Source organism: Drosophila albomicans, chromosome 2R (assembly GCF_009650485.2).
Source record: "Drosophila albomicans strain 15112-1751.03 chromosome 2R, ASM965048v2, whole genome shotgun sequence".
Lineage (NCBI taxonomy): Eukaryota > Metazoa > Arthropoda > Insecta > Diptera > Drosophilidae > Drosophila > Drosophila albomicans.
The window spans coordinates 19353604-19371438 of record NC_047631.2 but is presented as its reverse complement, the minus strand read 5'-3'; the positions used below and the strand labels follow the sequence as shown (position 1 = coordinate 19371438).

Sequence of the window (17835 nt, the reverse complement as noted above, 5' to 3'; positions counted from 1 at the left end):
AAAAACAGTTTTGGAAGTCAAACATTCAAGTGAAGTCTTTTTTAAATTTAAGAAATATTTTAGAGGTAGTTATGAGAAGCAGCCCCTCCTGCCATTTGATAGGAAGTAAGCTGGAAACAATTTTAAATTATTCCAATACTATTCTTAGCCATTCAAGACTTACTTCAAAATGCGAAGTAAGGTATCGACAAAATATGGAAGTTTTATTTCCCTTTCCCCAGCGAGCATTCCCCGAACTATGCGATTAGCTGCCTCTTTCCCTTTAATCAAGGGATACACTCGATTCGTCTTAATTGCGTTATCCATCTGAGAAATCTCATCGTTGGTGTCCAGAAACGATGACATTACTGTGGTGACGTGGTTGTTATGCTGTTTTTCTAGAGTTAGTTCCATTCGCAACGCCTTCATATGTCCGGTGGCACCAAATTTCGATGCAGTGTAAGGGCAAAGGTAATACTATATACCTTCACATACCTCCCACTTACCTGATGGTAACAATGTTTCCCTTTCGCAATTTCTTCATTGTGGGCAGAAAAGCAAATTTAGTCTGTATAACATATGTTATGTATATTTAATTATTAGGCCAATACATACTTGAACAAACATTCAACTCACCCAAAAGTGTGATGTCAAATTGACGTCGATCATCCTTTGCACATCTTCTGGAGCGGGATCCAAAGGTTTACTGTGCAACAGAATACCCGCATTGTTGATGAGAATCGTAACCAAACCAAGATCATGCTCAACACTTTTCTGAAGATCAGTTATTTCAGCAAAACTCGTAACATTTACCTTGAACGCAAATCAATTTAATTAATTTAATTTTTTATCAAATTGGAGTCTTCTAATTACCTTGTAGGCTTTAGCTTTTACTTTGGATATTCGTGAATTTGTCTAACAGTTTCTTCAGCGCCTTCTATGTTAACATTCACCAAGACAACCGCGTTTGGCAAGTTCAAGTGCTATAGCCCGACCTAATCCACCTGCAGCCACGGTCACCTATAAAATATAAAATGAAAAAATTTGCCAAGTGTTTATTATGAAAAATATTTTTCATGATTTTAGTCGTAAAAAGTTCATACCTTACCGTTCATACTTTTAATTTCATTAACAACATTTGCTGATTAATAATATGAAACCTATGTATATGTTATAGACTATCATTTTCAACACTTACCACATCCACCTCATTTGCGATGCTCTTGGTTGGTTTGCAAATGAAGCATTCCCAGATTTTTGATAAAATTATGAATAATAGTAACAGTGGACTTAATAAAACTAGCATAATTATCAGCAATGCAGTCAATAATATAATAAACTGATCTTCTCTCTCCATATTCAAAGTAACACAGCTAACATAAAAGTTTTTTAATTCTTTCTGTGTCCGAAAGTATGTGTTAATCGCGCGACACTTAAGACTCGAATGCCGATATATTATAGCACTTACCTCTACTGCGTTTAGCACAAATTTTCATAAAATGATTACTTATTAACTCAGAGCAAGTCTAAAGTTAATAGTAGAGCATAACACGATAGCTGTATATAGCTACTTTGTTTATAACACAAATGTATTCAAACATTTAATTATTTTAGAAGTCAATGGCGTTTATGATGCAGGTCATTTTTATAATTATTGTACCATCGAATATGCTCGACTCTTAGATACCAGGAATTAAAAATAATTGATCAACATTATTATGCGATTTGCACTGAAATCCAATCCAGTCCAAGTTAAATGGTCAAATCACTGTTGGGGGCTTTTAGCATTCATGCTGACTTCTTTATACGACAAAAACATATTAGAGGCAAATAAGAGAACAAATCTCTCTTGCCAGCTTAGAGGAAGTAAGCTGCAAATAATTTAAATTAATTCCAATATCATTATCACAACTTATTCACAACTTACTTCAAAATGCGATACACAATATCCGCTATGAATGGAATCTTTATTTCCCTCTCTCCAGCGAGCATTCCCTTAACTATCCGACGAGCTGCCGTTTTTCCTTTAATCAGGGGATACTGTCGATTCACCTTGCTAGCGTTGACAAGGTCAGACACCTCATCATTGGTGTCCAGAAACATTGGCATTACCGTTGTGACATGGATGTCATGCTGTTTCTCTACAGCTAATTCCAATTGCAATGCCTTCATATGGCCGGTAGCACCACATTTGGTTGCAGTGTAAGGGGTATGATAGGCCAGGGGAAATAGACCTGGATATATTGCAATTTAACACAGAAGTAATTTATAAAAAAGCTGTTGAAATTAAACATATACCGAACAAACAACACTTACACGCAACTGAACTGATTGTAACAATGTTCCCCTTTCGCAACCTCTTCATTGTAGGCAGAAACACAATCTTCGTCTACATGTATTAAAAAGCATATAATTACTTGACAAAAAATACAAAACTTGTATCATTCATTTGACTCACCCAAAAGTGCGAAGTTAAATTAACATCAATCATTCGTTGCACATCCTCCGGTGCAGGATCTTAAGGATTACGCAGCAGCAGAATACCCGCATTATTAATAAGAATTGTAACCATACCAAGATCTCGTGTAACTTTAGCATTAAGATCAGTTATTTCAGTAAAATTGGTTACATTCACCTTGAATATAAATCAATTTAATTACACTTAGTTTTCTTATCAAGTTAAATATCTCTAATTACCTTATAAGCTTTTGCTTTTACTCTGGAAATCTGGTGAATTTTTTCTACGGTTTCCTCGGCGCCATTTATGTCAATATCTACCACGGCTATATGACATCCGAGTTCGGCCAGTTCCAATGCTATAGCCCGACCTAGTCCATGAGCAGCCCCGGTCACCTGTAATATATTATATAAATAATAATATAGCAACTAGATTAATGTGAATTCATAAAAATTAATGATGTTGAATCTCAAACAATACAGAAACTATTCTTGTATGTGAGCCCTCGTAAGCTTCGTCCATGCATTTAGAGAATCTAGAACTAGTAAGAAGCACACTTATTATCACTATATCAATGATTTATATGGGTTATTTAATCGCTGTAGGCACTTCGTTTGCATATTTATAAATATGCATTAGCTGTAGTACAATGAACTGTATTTCAATGGTACACAGTTCCAAGCGACACCTCATAATAGCTATATTTTAAGTAATCAATTCATTTGAATACTAATATTATATTTTTTAAAACAATTGAGTACTTACCACAGCCACCTCACCGACAATACTCTTGGTGGATTTACATTTGAAACATTGACAGATTTTATATAACATTACGGCCAATAGTAACACCGGAGTAGATAGAACTAACACAATTACCATCAATATAGCAAATAATTTAATTAACTGATTTTGAATCTCCATCTTCAAAAAAAAGCAGCAAAACTTTGTTTATGATTTATTAGAGTTTCTTTCTGTTTTCCAAAATATGTGTTGATCGCGCGACAGTTAAACTTCGAATGAATCGAAGCGCGCTAGACTGCGATGCGAATTAACTAGTTACTTCGATTTTTGGCTTAAATCGAGCTGTGTTCAAACACGTTCTAACACAATTATAAACTGGATTTTAATTATTGACAGCATTTTGCCTAACACAAGATAGTATAACAGTAGGTCACATTAAATTCATTTGTTAGTAATATAATAAAGTATAGTATAGTAATAATATAATATAATATAGTAATAATATTTAATCATTTAATTACCTTAGAAGTAATGTCCGTGAAGTGTCAAGCTCATGCATAAGAATAAATTAAAAAATTAGCTTCAAGTATACTCGAGATACCTGCTACATTTAATTGATGTATACAAATTAATTGTTAAGCGTACCAAAATAGAGATTGTAAAGATATTCTTAGTGAATTTTCGAATAAAAATTTTGCGAAATTTTAATTACCATAGTAGTAGACTATACACATTTCATGTTTAAAATTCAAACAAAAGAGAAATATATTAACCAACTTTTAAATCAATCCAAACTTCATTGTCTACAGTATCAGACAGAGTATAAGGTGCTCTATAGATATTTTGTCATAAATTACATCATTAGCATTAAAAGATAGTATTTCTCTCATGCTTAAGTGCATGGCTATATGTTCTTTATATCTAGGTTTTCTAGTTTCCATTGAGCACTTGAATTTTCAAGTACCTAATTCAAATGTAATCGTAGCAGCTGAATATTCCTTTTGTGTTCTATTCACTTTTGAATGGATAACAGATCTTTTTGTCTTAGTATTTGTGCAAGTAATTATAAAATGACAAATCCTTGAATTGATTCTAAATTGTTTTGCCTCAGATTTATACATTTTTCCTACTCATTTACATTCCGTATTCATTGCTGCCATGAAGAATTTCCTGCGAGTCGAGCACGTGATGCAATTAATAATTCTTTGCAAAAACTGTCGCCTTTTGGTTCAATTTGGTAGCCCAAAAATCGGGTCACATTTCTTTTGATGCAACTGGTGCTGGGCGCAGCTTATATTTTTTTGTGCCGCTATTGGAGGCTTATGATTTATGGGCAGACATACATATCTGTGCCGAAAGTAATGCAACCAAAGCTGCAGCCAAAATAAGCACATGGCAACGAAAAGGCAACGGTAAACATATGGCTTCATAGAGCCAACACTTTTTTTGTTGTCAGCAACCGCTGTTTGACACGCTTAATGTCGCATGCCACCAACGAACCAAGCAACCTTGGAGTTCGCCAACTTTCTGCACAATGTGGACACAGCAGAGTCAACAATATATCCGGGATTCGGACACACTACAAGAGAGATGAGCGCGTGATAAGCATGAAGTGAACTGCGGTGTTCATATGATATATATATACATATATGGGATTATAAATATCAGAGGAGTGTAAGGTACCCTTGATTACTATTGCAACAGTCGGTTCATTTCTGCATTCCTCTGCCTATCACAGTTGACTAACGATAGTTGACTAGCTTTAATATAAAATTGTCGCGACATGAAGAAAGTCAGCAGTCACATAAAGTCGTTAGTTAGAGTTGTTACAGCAAAGTCGTTACTTAGAGTCGTAAAAGTAAAGTCACCATTAAATTTTATAATTAAATCCATACCGTTCGCCAAAAAGATTTAATTTTATGAATATTTAAATATCAATTACTTATTATGAATTCAAAACCTCACTCAAAAGTAGATGTGAACTTGCCATTCCAGCTTATAAACCAATTATATATTTATATACCAAATTAAGCAAAAAAAAGTGTGTTCACATTTGCATATTTTTTTTTAAACTTCATATACATTTTTAATCAATATTGTTAGAAATCTCGCGGAAAAGAACAAAAATAGCAACAAAATAAACTTTTTGCATTAAGAAGTAAACAATTTCTAAAAATAAATCGAGCTCAAAATCTAAATGTAGAACTTTGCACAAATATAAACTTTTTATTAAACGCATGACTTCTTTACAATCCAGATAAGAAATAAAAGAAAATATCTATCAAAATAAGGTTTTACACAAATATCAATTTTACTGAGGTAAAATAAAAAAGTTCTTACCTTAAATAATACATATGGAAGTATAATAATTTATAGGCAAAAAAAAGATTTAAATTCCTTAAACCTCATAAACATTGAAAATCTTTTTTTTTTTGCATTCTATATTGTTGCATACTATATATATATATTTGTCGTGCCACATCACGCGGCGCACACTCTGCTCTAATAATATTCAACCGATTCCTGAACAAGTGCTGCAAAGTGCTTAAGGTGAAAGATTAGAGCTGGTTAAACCTGTGCGCCAAAGTTTCTCAGTTTTTCCCAGTTTCCCACGCAACACGCAACAAAGCGACGCCGCAGCAGATGTCGCAGCTGAGACAAGGAATGTGCATAAAGTGAAGAGTGTTGAGTTTGGAGTTTTAGAGTTAAGAGTTTGGAGTTTTTGGAGTGTTGAGCAACCGCGCTTAGAAACGTTAATGTTAATTACTTTTTTCATATTTTACATAAGCAAGCACTCAGCAACCAAATTATGTAACAGACCAAAGAACCAAAAAAAATCGAAAAAAAAGGAAACAAAAGTGATGGGTAAAAGGCGAGGCAATTTCTCAGCAAGGCTGTCAACACCAATTTTTAAAGTGCCTGCAGCAGGTCAGGCTGGGGAAACTGCTCTCATACCGCATTCAAAGTCACAAAGGATCTAATAACGCAGCGCGAAATGAATGTCCTGTTTGACGCAAGACAGCAGATTACGAGTTTATCCATGTGGTTTTTTCTTAGTTGGAGTTGGAGTGGGAGTTCGGAAAGAAAAGCTACAGAAGTCGTAAAAGAAAGTCGAAAGGAAATAAATTAGCTGGGTGTAAGACTAAATAGTGTATGGGGGCAAGAAGACAAGAAAACGAACAACAACAATAACTACTTAGCAACCTGATACCGTGGTGAGGACAAACAGGCAGTCAGCACAAAACGGCAGCCGCAAAAGGATATGCTACTGCAGCGCACTTGCAGCACAGCAGCAGGCAACAAGGAGTCCCCAGGGAAATGCAAATGTGTTTGTTTAGGTACAAGGATAACATTTTCTCACGCAGCATCGGGAGCAGCAGCAGCAACTCTGCCACTTGAGCTGACAGTTGCATGTCATAATTTAACAGTTTGGAATGTGTGGCTTGTTGCAAGGATAAACGCAACACTCGCACACACACACACACACACACACAGCTGGTGCAGCTCCTGTTCAAACACTGTTTGTTTAACTGAGGTCTTCAGACATTCGTTTTTTATAGACACCAGCGATCCGTTTGCTTATGACTTCGACTGAAATGCGTTTAACATTTTTATTGACATATTTATGCATGGTTCAAGCAACCAAATGAAAATTTCGGGCATCACATGGATCGGTAGCAAACGAACCGAAACCGAAACGATACAGCTACAATTTTAATGACACTCATGTGTTCATCCTTAGTTCGTTTTTCGATCCCAATATTTGGGCGTGTATGCTCTAGAAAACGTTCAATAATCCTTTCGAAAACTCAAATTCTCGCTGAGTCAAGTGTTTGACAATCAGTTTCCGTTCTAATGAAGACAGGGATTTTGGATAGTAAGAACTATTGAAACAATACCTGCTACCTAATCAAAAGAAACCACTTACTGCTGCATTTACTACAACAATGCTGTCAATCTTTAAAAGATATGGTGATCTTAATTGTATTTTTATCATACACTACATAAAAATGTAATTTCACTTTTAATGCACTTGTTGCATTGAACAAACTAAAGTGAAAGAATACATTAGTTTAAAGAATTTCGATGTGAATTACAAGTTCAATTTCTGCTTGAGAATAATTTACAGTATTTTTTGGATTTGTTTTGATAAATTATTGATTTTAGCTAAGAACAAAATTATGAAATTTTAAAACTTGCCTTTTTAAGCTTTTTATATTTCTTTTCCCCGTCGATTTTTGTGTGTTTAATACAACAAGTAAGAAAGCTACTTGTGGATAAAAGAAAAACAGTGTGGTATTAATTTTAAAATATAACACATCAATATACTGAAAAAATACTTAAAATATGTCAAATATGACAGTACACATTTAAGCCCAATTAATTCATATAAGTTCTTCTTTTAGTACCTATAGTGAGTATCGGTTAAAACGACTTGATATCTCTGGTCCCTTAAAAATCACTGTACAATTGTAAAGCAAGCACTTAAAGGATGCTGAGTTGAGGCTCGGCTCACGCTATTATTAGCACAACAACAATAACAGTAGGAGCAAACACTTAACAATTACACACATGTGTGCATATGTAAACACACACACACACACACACACACTTGAACAAATGCATATGCTGACAGAAATACAGAGAAATGCAGAAGCTGTCAGTGCACAATTAAAAGCGAAATGATAAATACGAATGAATAAAGAACACTGAAAAGGCAGTCGAGACGTTAACTTGGCTTACTCCCACTTGGGTAGGTCCAGACAATAGCAGCAGCTAGATAAGCGGGGGAGCGGGGCATTAAATAATTTCACATGGTCCAAATAATAGAAACAAGTTTACAGCAAACAAGTAAGAAATTTCTGCAAGACAGCGGCACAGCTTGATCGACTAGTAGTTACTCTAGTAGCAAATTGATTTTAAAGTTTAAATTTAAAATAAATATTTCGCTTTAGAAACCCATAACAAAAGAAACTAAAACTCAATTGCCTGGTGTAAATATTAAAGCGTTTTATTTGTCAATAGATCTATTTTTCTCTCCCTTTAATTAAATCAATACCAATCTCCACATTTGAGGACTAAACAAGTCTCTTGTATATGTAAACACAGAATATCTTTTTCACAGTTTTCATACCCTTTTTGTATACACGTTGTTGAGTATACAGGATATACACAAAATGACACGAGTGACAACTGCGTTCCCTGACTGTGCGTCTCAAAACTAGTTAACAGCTTTTATTTACTTGGCAAACAGACTGGAACACTGTGAAAACAAACATTTTATAACCCAGAGGATAGAGACTAACACACGAGCAAACTAATGTTTATAAATGAAAGAAAAGGTCTGTGGGAATAGAAACGAATGAGTAGTTGGAAATTTTCGAAAATAAAACAAGTGCCCTCAATGTGTGACCAATTACAGGATATGGGAGTTCGATCCCGAAGCGAAAGAATAATTTCTAGCATATGAAGTGTAATAGACTCTTAAACAATTTCGTTTAATTTGCAAATAAAATATATGCTAGTGGTATAAAGTTTATTGCCGATCAGAATGATAAGTGTCCACTGGCATCTCACATGGCGTATACACAATTTATGGCCTTTTAAGAAGTCCACAGATTAAATTGACCCAGCATGGAAGCCCACACAAAATGAAAGTTTTTAAACAAATTCATAAACTTTACAAAACAGTTGCGAGTTGCGACAACAGCAACAGCAGCAACAAACTGGCAGATGGACAACAATGAAGCCCCAGGATTGTCCGAGCCCGAGTGTTTCCTTTAAACAGGATGTTGGTGCAGACAAACCAGATTAGTGCGAAAGCCGTTGAGAGTGTATACAATTACAACAAGGCGTATAAAAGACCAAAGTGTCGAAACATAAGCAACAGGTTTATGCCAAATCCATGCGATGGATATCTCTCTCTCTCTCTCCTCTCTCGCTTTGCTCGCTTTGTAGTATTTCTTAAGCGTTGGCAAACTTGTAGTACAATGTCCGTTTATAGGTTTATGCCATGCATGCTTTCATAGAAGTAAGTGTGTGTGCCCTGGACATGCATGTTCTTGTCAATTTCAATGCATTAATAATGACCAAGACAATGCACATGGTTAGGCAAACCCTTTGCACACATTCTTGCAGTATGCAGATGACAAACTCATTGACTTACAGTCTATCCAACACATTGTTGGACGCTGTTCACGACAAGATTGCTGTTTAAGAAGCAATTAATTGCATTTAATTTGATCACCATTCACACACCCAACAATCCGAAATCATAAATCCTATTTTACCTTTCAACTGCCACCAATTCATTTTCATAAATGTATATATAGATTTATACTCGTTCATATTTTTTTCTTTTGTTTTCATTTTCAATTTCAATTTCACCTTGCAGTGCCTAATAGACAGAACGGAGTGAAGTGCTCAACCAACCGCAGTATGGGGCCAAAATTGATTTTTACTCCGGTTGCCGCCTTCCTATTTATAGAGTGCATTTTTTAGAGTTCATAAAACTCATACAACACTCACACACACACACGTTTACACATTCATCGGCCGCAGCATAAAAATGCATAAATATTCTATTTTCAGTTGACAGTTTGACAACTCCATATGAATATTGCAAGTGAAACGAGAATTTTATAATGGATAAACTCATACATGTAGATGGAATAAACGAGCTGCACACATTTGCATAATTGTATACCATTTTAAAAAGACTTTTTATGGTCCCAAATTGTCATAAGAACTTATATGCATTGGTATCTATGCATTTGATTTATATTTTTTATTTTTTTTTTTGTTTTTCCAAAATATTTCTGTGTCATTTGTAAAAATCAATTCATTCAAATTGATAAAATTAAATTTCATTTTGTACACACTTGGCGTGCATTTCTGCTAAATATCCTTTTAACAGTTTTTATGTCATTGAAAATGAAAACAAATAAGAAAACATGAAATTCATGGAATTTATAAAAACAATATAAACTTTTGTGGACAGATGACATGCTCATCAAGGTGCAGAGAAAAGTGTTTAACAAGTGAATGCCGCAAGTGTGTTTGTAATTTTTTGCCAATTTATTTATTTTCAAATTAAAAATTGCATGCATTCTTCATCTACAAAATAAAGTACAAAATGCATAATTATAACAGCTGCTTTACCAAAGCATCACACTTTTTTCAATAAAAAAATAAACTAAAAGTTTCAATTGGATGGATTTTTTGAAAAATGAATTCAATTACTAAAATTCTGAATTTCATAAATAAAAAATATATGAAAAAAAAAATTATAATATATTAAATATATTATTATCAATAAAAAATAGTATCAACGAAGTTGAAAGTATGCATTTAAGTCTATGCTGTAATTGATTGATAGATTCAACGAACTTGATAATTTAAATACACCTTAAATTGTCTAATTATATCCAGAAGCAAGTTCGACCACCGATTCCAAGTGTCATGAGGAATACCTATGTTTATGTGCCACAAATAATGACATCTTCGTTTTAGATAGTATTCCGAGTGCAACGCAACTCAAGTAGAGAGAGGAGGAGTGGACCACATGGAGCGTCAAACAGACGTTGCGACACGACGCGAGAACGCGAGCTGCAAAGTGCGTGGAATGGGAGGCATGCCGCAGTTGCAAGAGCTGCAGCATAAGCTGCAGCATAAGCTGAAGCTGAAGCTGATGCTGGAATTGGAGTTGGGGGCAAGATGAAGAAGGCAAACAAATGGAAAGCAATAAACAAAATTCCAAAAGAGTGCAAATCAAATGCAATGTTTGGATACACATAGATGCCATAAGAAATCGATGTTCTGAGTCGTCAACTTTGCGGGGGCAAGAAGAAGGCGGCGAGAAGCGCACATAAAACACTCGACGAGCCCCCGATCTCGATCCCAAACTCGAGACCCGCTCTAGCTCAGTGTGTGTAATTGTAACCCTAGCACATATGTAATTAGTGCGCTTTATTTATGGAACGTTGCAGTTGCAGTTGCTGTTGCGCATGCGCAGTCCGCGCAACGAGAGCGAGTGGCAGGGGCAAGTCTTCTTTTTATTGTTATTGCTTTTATGGATGCGCTTGTATGTGCATTTTCAGGTGCTGGGGGTCTTTGGATGCAGCAGAAAATGTCATAATTGTAATTAGAATTTATTTCTGAGGCGCGACAAGCAACGGGGCAACCTCTTAGTCTTTGGGGAATATCTGACGGCAGGTTGCGTTTGTTGCTCCGCATTTGTTTATGTTTCGACAGGCTAGAAATACCCATTGACATGCGAAGAAAGAGTATATTAAATGAAGCTTGGAGTACAGCTGAAATAATGTAAGAGAAAAGTTGTGATAGCAATGTAATCGTTATACTTTATACTTAAATTAAGTATACGCATCTTGACATGCTCATAGAAATGTAAAATATCTAAAACTTAGCCTCTTTTTTAACTAAATTCTACTACTTAATTCAATATAATATATATTTTTATTTAACTATATATTTAATTATGTATAATAACTTGTAACTTCTTGAAGCTTAGAAGAGTTACAACTCTCAAATGCAAAATTAATTTTATCTTTTTATTCAGTTTATCTCAAATCAAATATCTGCCAATTCGTTCATTCACTTTTTAAACTACTTTATATATTTATTTAACAATATATTTTGATATTTGTCTAATAACTACAACTCTTAAATGCAAAATTAATTTGCATCTTTTTAATCAGTTCATCTCAATTCAATTGGTATCTGGCAAGTCGTTCATCCACTCTGTTACCCCATTGTTTGTGTTTATGCAGATGTCGCTGACTTTGTTATTATGCTTTGCTTGTGTAGACGTATTGCGTTTGAAAATTTCAACGTTCACTTAATCACATCGAGCCTGCACTTGAGTCAGCACTGTGCGCCATATGGGGTCCTTTGACTAGCATATGTGGGTTGTCCCCCTTCCATAAAATGTTGTAAAACAAAATGTTGAAAGACCGATTCTGATAACCTGTTAAAACAACTTGCGTTTACATTTGCGTTTGCGTTTGCCTTTGACCATGTCACTTGTTTAATGCTATTTACATATCATAATAAACAACGCGGCATATTCGGGAGCATTTAATTAACAATAATTTTCATTTTAATTTGTTGCAATTGCTTTCGACAGCGCTGCGTGCACACACTCTGCCAATGTCGTTGACAACATTGACTTTTATGTTAATGACAGTTCAGTTGCCTGTGATATGTGAACACGAGTCTGTACTATACATACATATATTACTTATAGCATATACACAAGCACTTGCTGTTGGCAGCCATTTGTCCTGTTAATTTTTCATTAATCCGCATGGCACTTATTGCTGGGCATTAATTCACGTAAAAAGGACACACACATACACATTGCTTTCATCGCACTTTTTGCCTTTAAGCCTAATTATAAGTTATGAATATATCATCGAATATTTAAGCGATGGCCAAATGGCCAACTCGAGCCGGCTATAATCATTTTGGGCGCCAATCGATGGCTGTGGTTGATAATTCACTTAAAACACTTCAAGCTTGGCAGGCTATTTAAACTTTCTGTATGTGATGAATTGAGAGTTGATTTTTGCTCTTGATGAAATTCACAAAAGTATGCTATAAAAATTAATGTCTATTTTTATTCCAATATTAATTCTTCATTTGGATTACCTTTTTATTAATTTGATCTTCAGTTTTATATAAATAAATAATAATATGCTTATTGTCTAACATTTATCCTAACTTGAAACGACATTTTAATTCAACTTCCAATAAAACAAATGAGCACTGCGCACATCAAAATGATAGAAACGCAGCAACATATAATCCTGCCATTTGGTAGGCAAAAGTCTGAAAAGAAAATCAAATAAATAAATTGCATTCTATTTAAAGTTATTGTTCGTTTCTCACCTGAGCAACCAGACGCTGAGCGCAAATATCTTGGGCACATAAACCATACGTTCATTCAGCAACACGCCCTTGACAATTTTCTCAGCAACATAAGGTGTGGGCAGACCAGGATAGCTTTTCGAAATGCTACGATGAGAAAACGAAATAAATATTATTGTCTATCGAGAGAGTAGTTCAAGCGATCATGCACAGAAATCAATGAAGCGTGCTCCGAATTAAAAATCTGAAACGTATTTGGTAATGAGCTTCAAATGCCATTGTTATAAGAATTTGTTGAGCAATGTATTGAGTTATTTGGGGGAATAACAAATGAATTCATTTCCGCAACTGACGAGTTGAATTAACGATTCGGAATAGATTTTTATTATTGTTTTTTAGCTTGCATGAAATACAGATAATACATTTTATTTTATGTCTCTTTTAACTTCTTACCCCGCATCGCTTAGCAGCGGCAAATCTCCGCTGGTTTTCATCAAATAAGCATTCGCAACTGTGGTGCGCACATAATCGCAGTCCGAGAGACGCAGTTCAGCACGCAGAGATTCCATAAAGCCCATAATGCCATACTTGGTGGCAGTATAAATGCCAGCACCTGGCAGCGGCACCAATCCTAAGCGAAGAAAATACAAAACACACAATCAATACACATATCTAGAAGTAAGAAAGCTACAGTCGAGTGTACTCGACTGTGAGATACTTGCTGCCCATTTTTAATATAAGCAAAACAGTGCGGTATTCATTTTGAAATATACCAATATAGTAAAACATTCAAAATTTAGCATAAAATGCAAAATATACCACATTGTCATAACAAAGTATTGAGATATCTGCCACCCATTTTTAATGAGAGCGAAGAAGTGCGGTATTTATTTTAAACTATAATAAATTAATATATCGCAAAAATACTACAAATGTACTAAAGCTCATATATGTTTTATTGATATACTACTACATTAAAATATACCAAAAATGCAAAATATACCAGATTGTCATAACAAAGCATTGAGATACCTGCTACCCATTTTTAATAAAAGCGAAACAGTCCGGTATTATTTTTAAAATATACCCAATTAATATACCGCAAAACTACTGCATATACACTAAAGACGATATTTAATATATTGATATAGTACTATTTTTAAAATATACCATATAGCTATATACATAACAAATTATTGCAATCTCAAAACTTACCAGCCAAAGCATTCACAGCGACTAAATGTCCAGATTTACGTGTTATCATCTTTGGCAAAAATTCCTTGGTAGTCTGTAAAACCATACAAGAAGCTTAACTTCAAAATTGTTCAAACATTGTGTGCGCCTTGTTACTCACCATTATGTAAGAGCCAAGGTTGAGCTGCAGAATAGTGTCGATTTCATCGCTTTTCAGATGCGGTGTCGACGTCATTGGCATCAGCGAAGCATTGTTCACCAGTATTTCAACGGGGCCCAATTCCTTTTCGACTTTGGCAGCCATCAGTTGCAGCTCTCGTGGCGAGGACACATCGTTCTGTGGCATAATAGGCAGGTCGAGTTAACAGATTGCAATTACCCGAACAATTAGTGTGCTTGCTTGCTTTCGCTTACCTTATAGGCCTTGGCAGTGCAACTTGGTATCTTGGTGAGCAATTCGACCGTTTCATAGCAACCCTTTGAGTTGACATCGACAACAGCCACCTTGCAACCTCGTCTTGCCAGCTCCAGGCATATTTCACGTCCCAAACCGCTGCCGCCGCCTGTCACCTGCGGAATGTGCACTAAATTAGTACAAAATTGTATATACAGACATACATACATAGATGGGACATCTTTGCATGTGTTGACCCATAAACATGCGTACATATGTACTAATTATTGTTCGGCAAATTAATTGGCTTTATTTGCAAACAATGAACAACTTGCTGACATAAATATTATGCACATTTCATATATACTACAACTACGCTATGCTAATACATGATTTACTAGTATGTTACAATACAATCGCGAAAATTTATAGTTAAAGATTCACTGGGCTTATGTAAACATAACGTATACACATTAGTTGCCCATTTACCACAATTGAGTGACTTTTGACCGTAATTAAAATGATGTGACCTCTGTCTGTGAGCAAAGCCGCAAACTGAACTGAATGAACTGAACAACGCACTCACATACTCACTACTCAATCCGTGTGCACGTTGTCACATTCAATATTGTATGTATTCACAGTACATTTTTATGCTAATACTTTCAGTCATAAGAATATTTAATCGGTATGCTATGATGTCAGCTGCCATATATGGAACTAATAAATACAAATATATCTTCATTATTATGCAAGTAAATACAAATATTTAACCAATTGCCAAGTGCAGCGAAGAATCTTGAAGTTGTACTTGAAATACTGATCCAATTTTGTAACAAAACTTGCAAGAAAAGCAAATGAATGTGTCAGCAAGAAAATTGTTATCTTAATCATTACCATATGACTACCTGATTATAAATTTCAATTATAAAAAATAACTAACAAAAAATGTGAGTAATGTGCTATAGAGTTAGCATCTAAGTAGGCAGCTGGAAGCTACATGCATTAGTATCTTTATCTCTACTTTTTTTATCAGCGCTGTCTGTTTGTATGGGACGCAAAGCAGAAAGCACGAAGCTGTGCAAACGTCATCAGTTTGGGGCAAAGAAAACAAAAGTGAAGTTTCTCAGATCTGTAACAACAAAACAAAACCTGTTTCTACTATAGACTGCGAATATGCGACTGAATATCTGTGTGAACGATCTGCCAACGTTCAGAACAAGCTGCGCTTTAATGACGCATATATACATACAAAACAAACTTACTATATATATCCATATGCGAGATTTGAAAATAAAATTGAAAATACAACAACAACAAAAACATAACTGGCACACCTACGTGCATGCATATGGAATGTAAATTGAAAATCGACAATTTTAATATACGAGCATACCGAGATGCTTATTTAGTTAGTCACATACTTCAATGTAGGCGTCATTTTTTGGGCAGCACTCTTGACCTTGTCGTGACCATCAATTGAACGATAAATTATCACTTATCGTTTATTTTTAAGATACTTTTTTTTGGTCTGTTATTGCAAGCCAAACTTAGCCAGATTTCAAGCGGCGAATAAACAGAATTGTTGTCATGTAAATATATAAACAATTGATTGTTTATAGAGTCCGCACAGCACAACACAACACAGCTTATAGCATAAATATTTGTTTTATTAACAAAATGCTTGGTAAGCAACGCTCTCGAGCCGCACCCAATTCACATCGGAGATGTCACGCGAGAAGTGAGAGGGCAAAACAGGGGGAAAATTCAAAAAGAAAACTGCGTGACGCGACGCTAATGGTTGCAAGTATATACATATATACACAAGTACAAGTACTATCTATATACACATGTCGCGATTTGTTGACAATCTGGTGTATTAACCCCTTTTGCTTTTCAGTCTTACCAGCGCCACTTTGCCTCTCACATCCTTCTCCTTGAGTCCCAGCGAGAACAGATAGTCCAAAAGGTGTTTGAGAAACACACCGAACAAGACGAGTGGCAACAGCAGAAGAAAGAGAATGACTTTCAGATTGAATATGGCGCGTGTCGTTTCATCGTTGCGATTCACCAATGCCGCAGTGGGCGTGGCACTATTGGGCGACACACTAGTCGTTGCCGGGGCACTCGATGTGGTACGTGTGATTGTTGTTGTCGTTGCGGTTTCAACCATTTTCACAAAAGTTGCATTCACAATGCACAAAACAGTTTATGACGTTAACCGACAATAATTTCCTCTTATTATGTCTTATAATTATTTATTTGTTGATTGACTTTTTTTTGCTTTAGTTGCTTAAGCGTTGTTGGCCAACTTATAACGAATACCGCACGTGCGCCAGCTAACCGATATCAAACAATACTGAAACGATACGCACAGCTTACAGCTCAACTCTTCTCCCACTCTTTCTCAACAGCGTAGACAAGCTGCAGATCTCACGTCTTCGCTCTCCCTCTCTCACTCACTCACTCTCCAAACGCTCTCTCGTGTCGCCGAATTGTCTTGCCAAGCAACTGCAAAAACGTTCGTTGCAGCACCTCACTCTCTATTTTTATGTGTCTCTCTCTCTTGTTCAGCTTTTGGTGCTTCAGCTTTTGAGTGGAATCGAATAACTGACATTGCTTTGATTGTGAGTGTGTGGGTAGTTTCACCTGATGTCTCTTGGATTGACTTGGCTTTATGGGCATTGCACATATGCATAAGTACATACATATTTACAAACGCTTATACTATATGTATGAGCGATTGTGAAAAGTGATTGACCCTATGGCTAACTCTTAAGTTTAATTTCTGATACATATACTGATAAGTAAAATTTATCTTAAAAAGAAAAAGGTGACTGTTTCACTATGCAAATCATTCTTTGTTGTTCATCACCTTCAGATAAACTGATAAGTAAAATAAGTCATCGAAATTTCTTGGAAGATATCACCTGTTTTCCTACGCAATACAAAAACAAGCTTATAGCAATTGCACTGTCTAATAAAAATGGTTGTTTTATTATTTTTATTTAATATACTCGATCTGCATACCAAATTTGGTAGCTACAGTTATTACTTACTACCATATTTCAACTCATCCATTGATAATAATAAAATACACTTTATGTGCACACAAACGTCCAAAATATATATATTTTATTATTTACTGTTGAGTAAACCACTCGAAACTTAGTTGAAG

The 17835-nt window shown here is 35.3% G+C and overlaps 3 protein-coding genes across 3 annotated transcripts; all 3 read right to left on the bottom strand.

Moving 5' to 3' along the window:
• Positions 1–25: 25 nt before the first annotated feature.
• Positions 26–469, bottom strand: LOC127565934 (uncharacterized). Its single transcript, XM_052006876.1, has 2 exons — positions 164–469; positions 26–110 (listed from the first exon to the last, which is right to left on the bottom strand). Exons 1-2 carry the CDS (start codon positions 406–408, stop codon positions 26–28), a joined length of 330 nt encoding a protein of 109 aa, XP_051862836.1. The 5' UTR covers positions 409–469.
• Positions 470–852: 383 nt separating this feature from the next.
• Positions 853–2718, bottom strand: LOC117575564 (17-beta-hydroxysteroid dehydrogenase 13-like). The gene is made up of 7 exons (XM_052006872.1): positions 2677–2718; positions 2438–2496; positions 2296–2368; positions 1907–2213; positions 1448–1850; positions 1178–1378; positions 853–999 (listed from the first exon to the last, which is right to left on the bottom strand). The coding sequence occupies exons 2-5, from the start codon at positions 2468–2470 to the stop codon at positions 1745–1747; spliced, it is 519 nt and encodes a 172-aa protein (XP_051862832.1). The 5' UTR covers positions 2471–2496; positions 2677–2718; the 3' UTR covers positions 853–999; positions 1178–1378; positions 1448–1744.
• A 10118-nt stretch (positions 2719–12836) lies between these two features.
• LOC117576042 (short-chain dehydrogenase/reductase family 16C member 6) lies at positions 12837–17022 on the bottom strand. The gene is made up of 7 exons (XM_034260567.2): positions 16564–17022; positions 14678–14833; positions 14424–14600; positions 14285–14357; positions 13523–13700; positions 13091–13216; positions 12837–13030 (listed from the first exon to the last, which is right to left on the bottom strand). Exons 1-7 carry the CDS (start codon positions 16828–16830, stop codon positions 12937–12939), a joined length of 1071 nt encoding a protein of 356 aa, XP_034116458.1. The 5' UTR covers positions 16831–17022; the 3' UTR covers positions 12837–12936.
• Between the last annotated feature and the right edge of the window lie 813 nt (positions 17023–17835).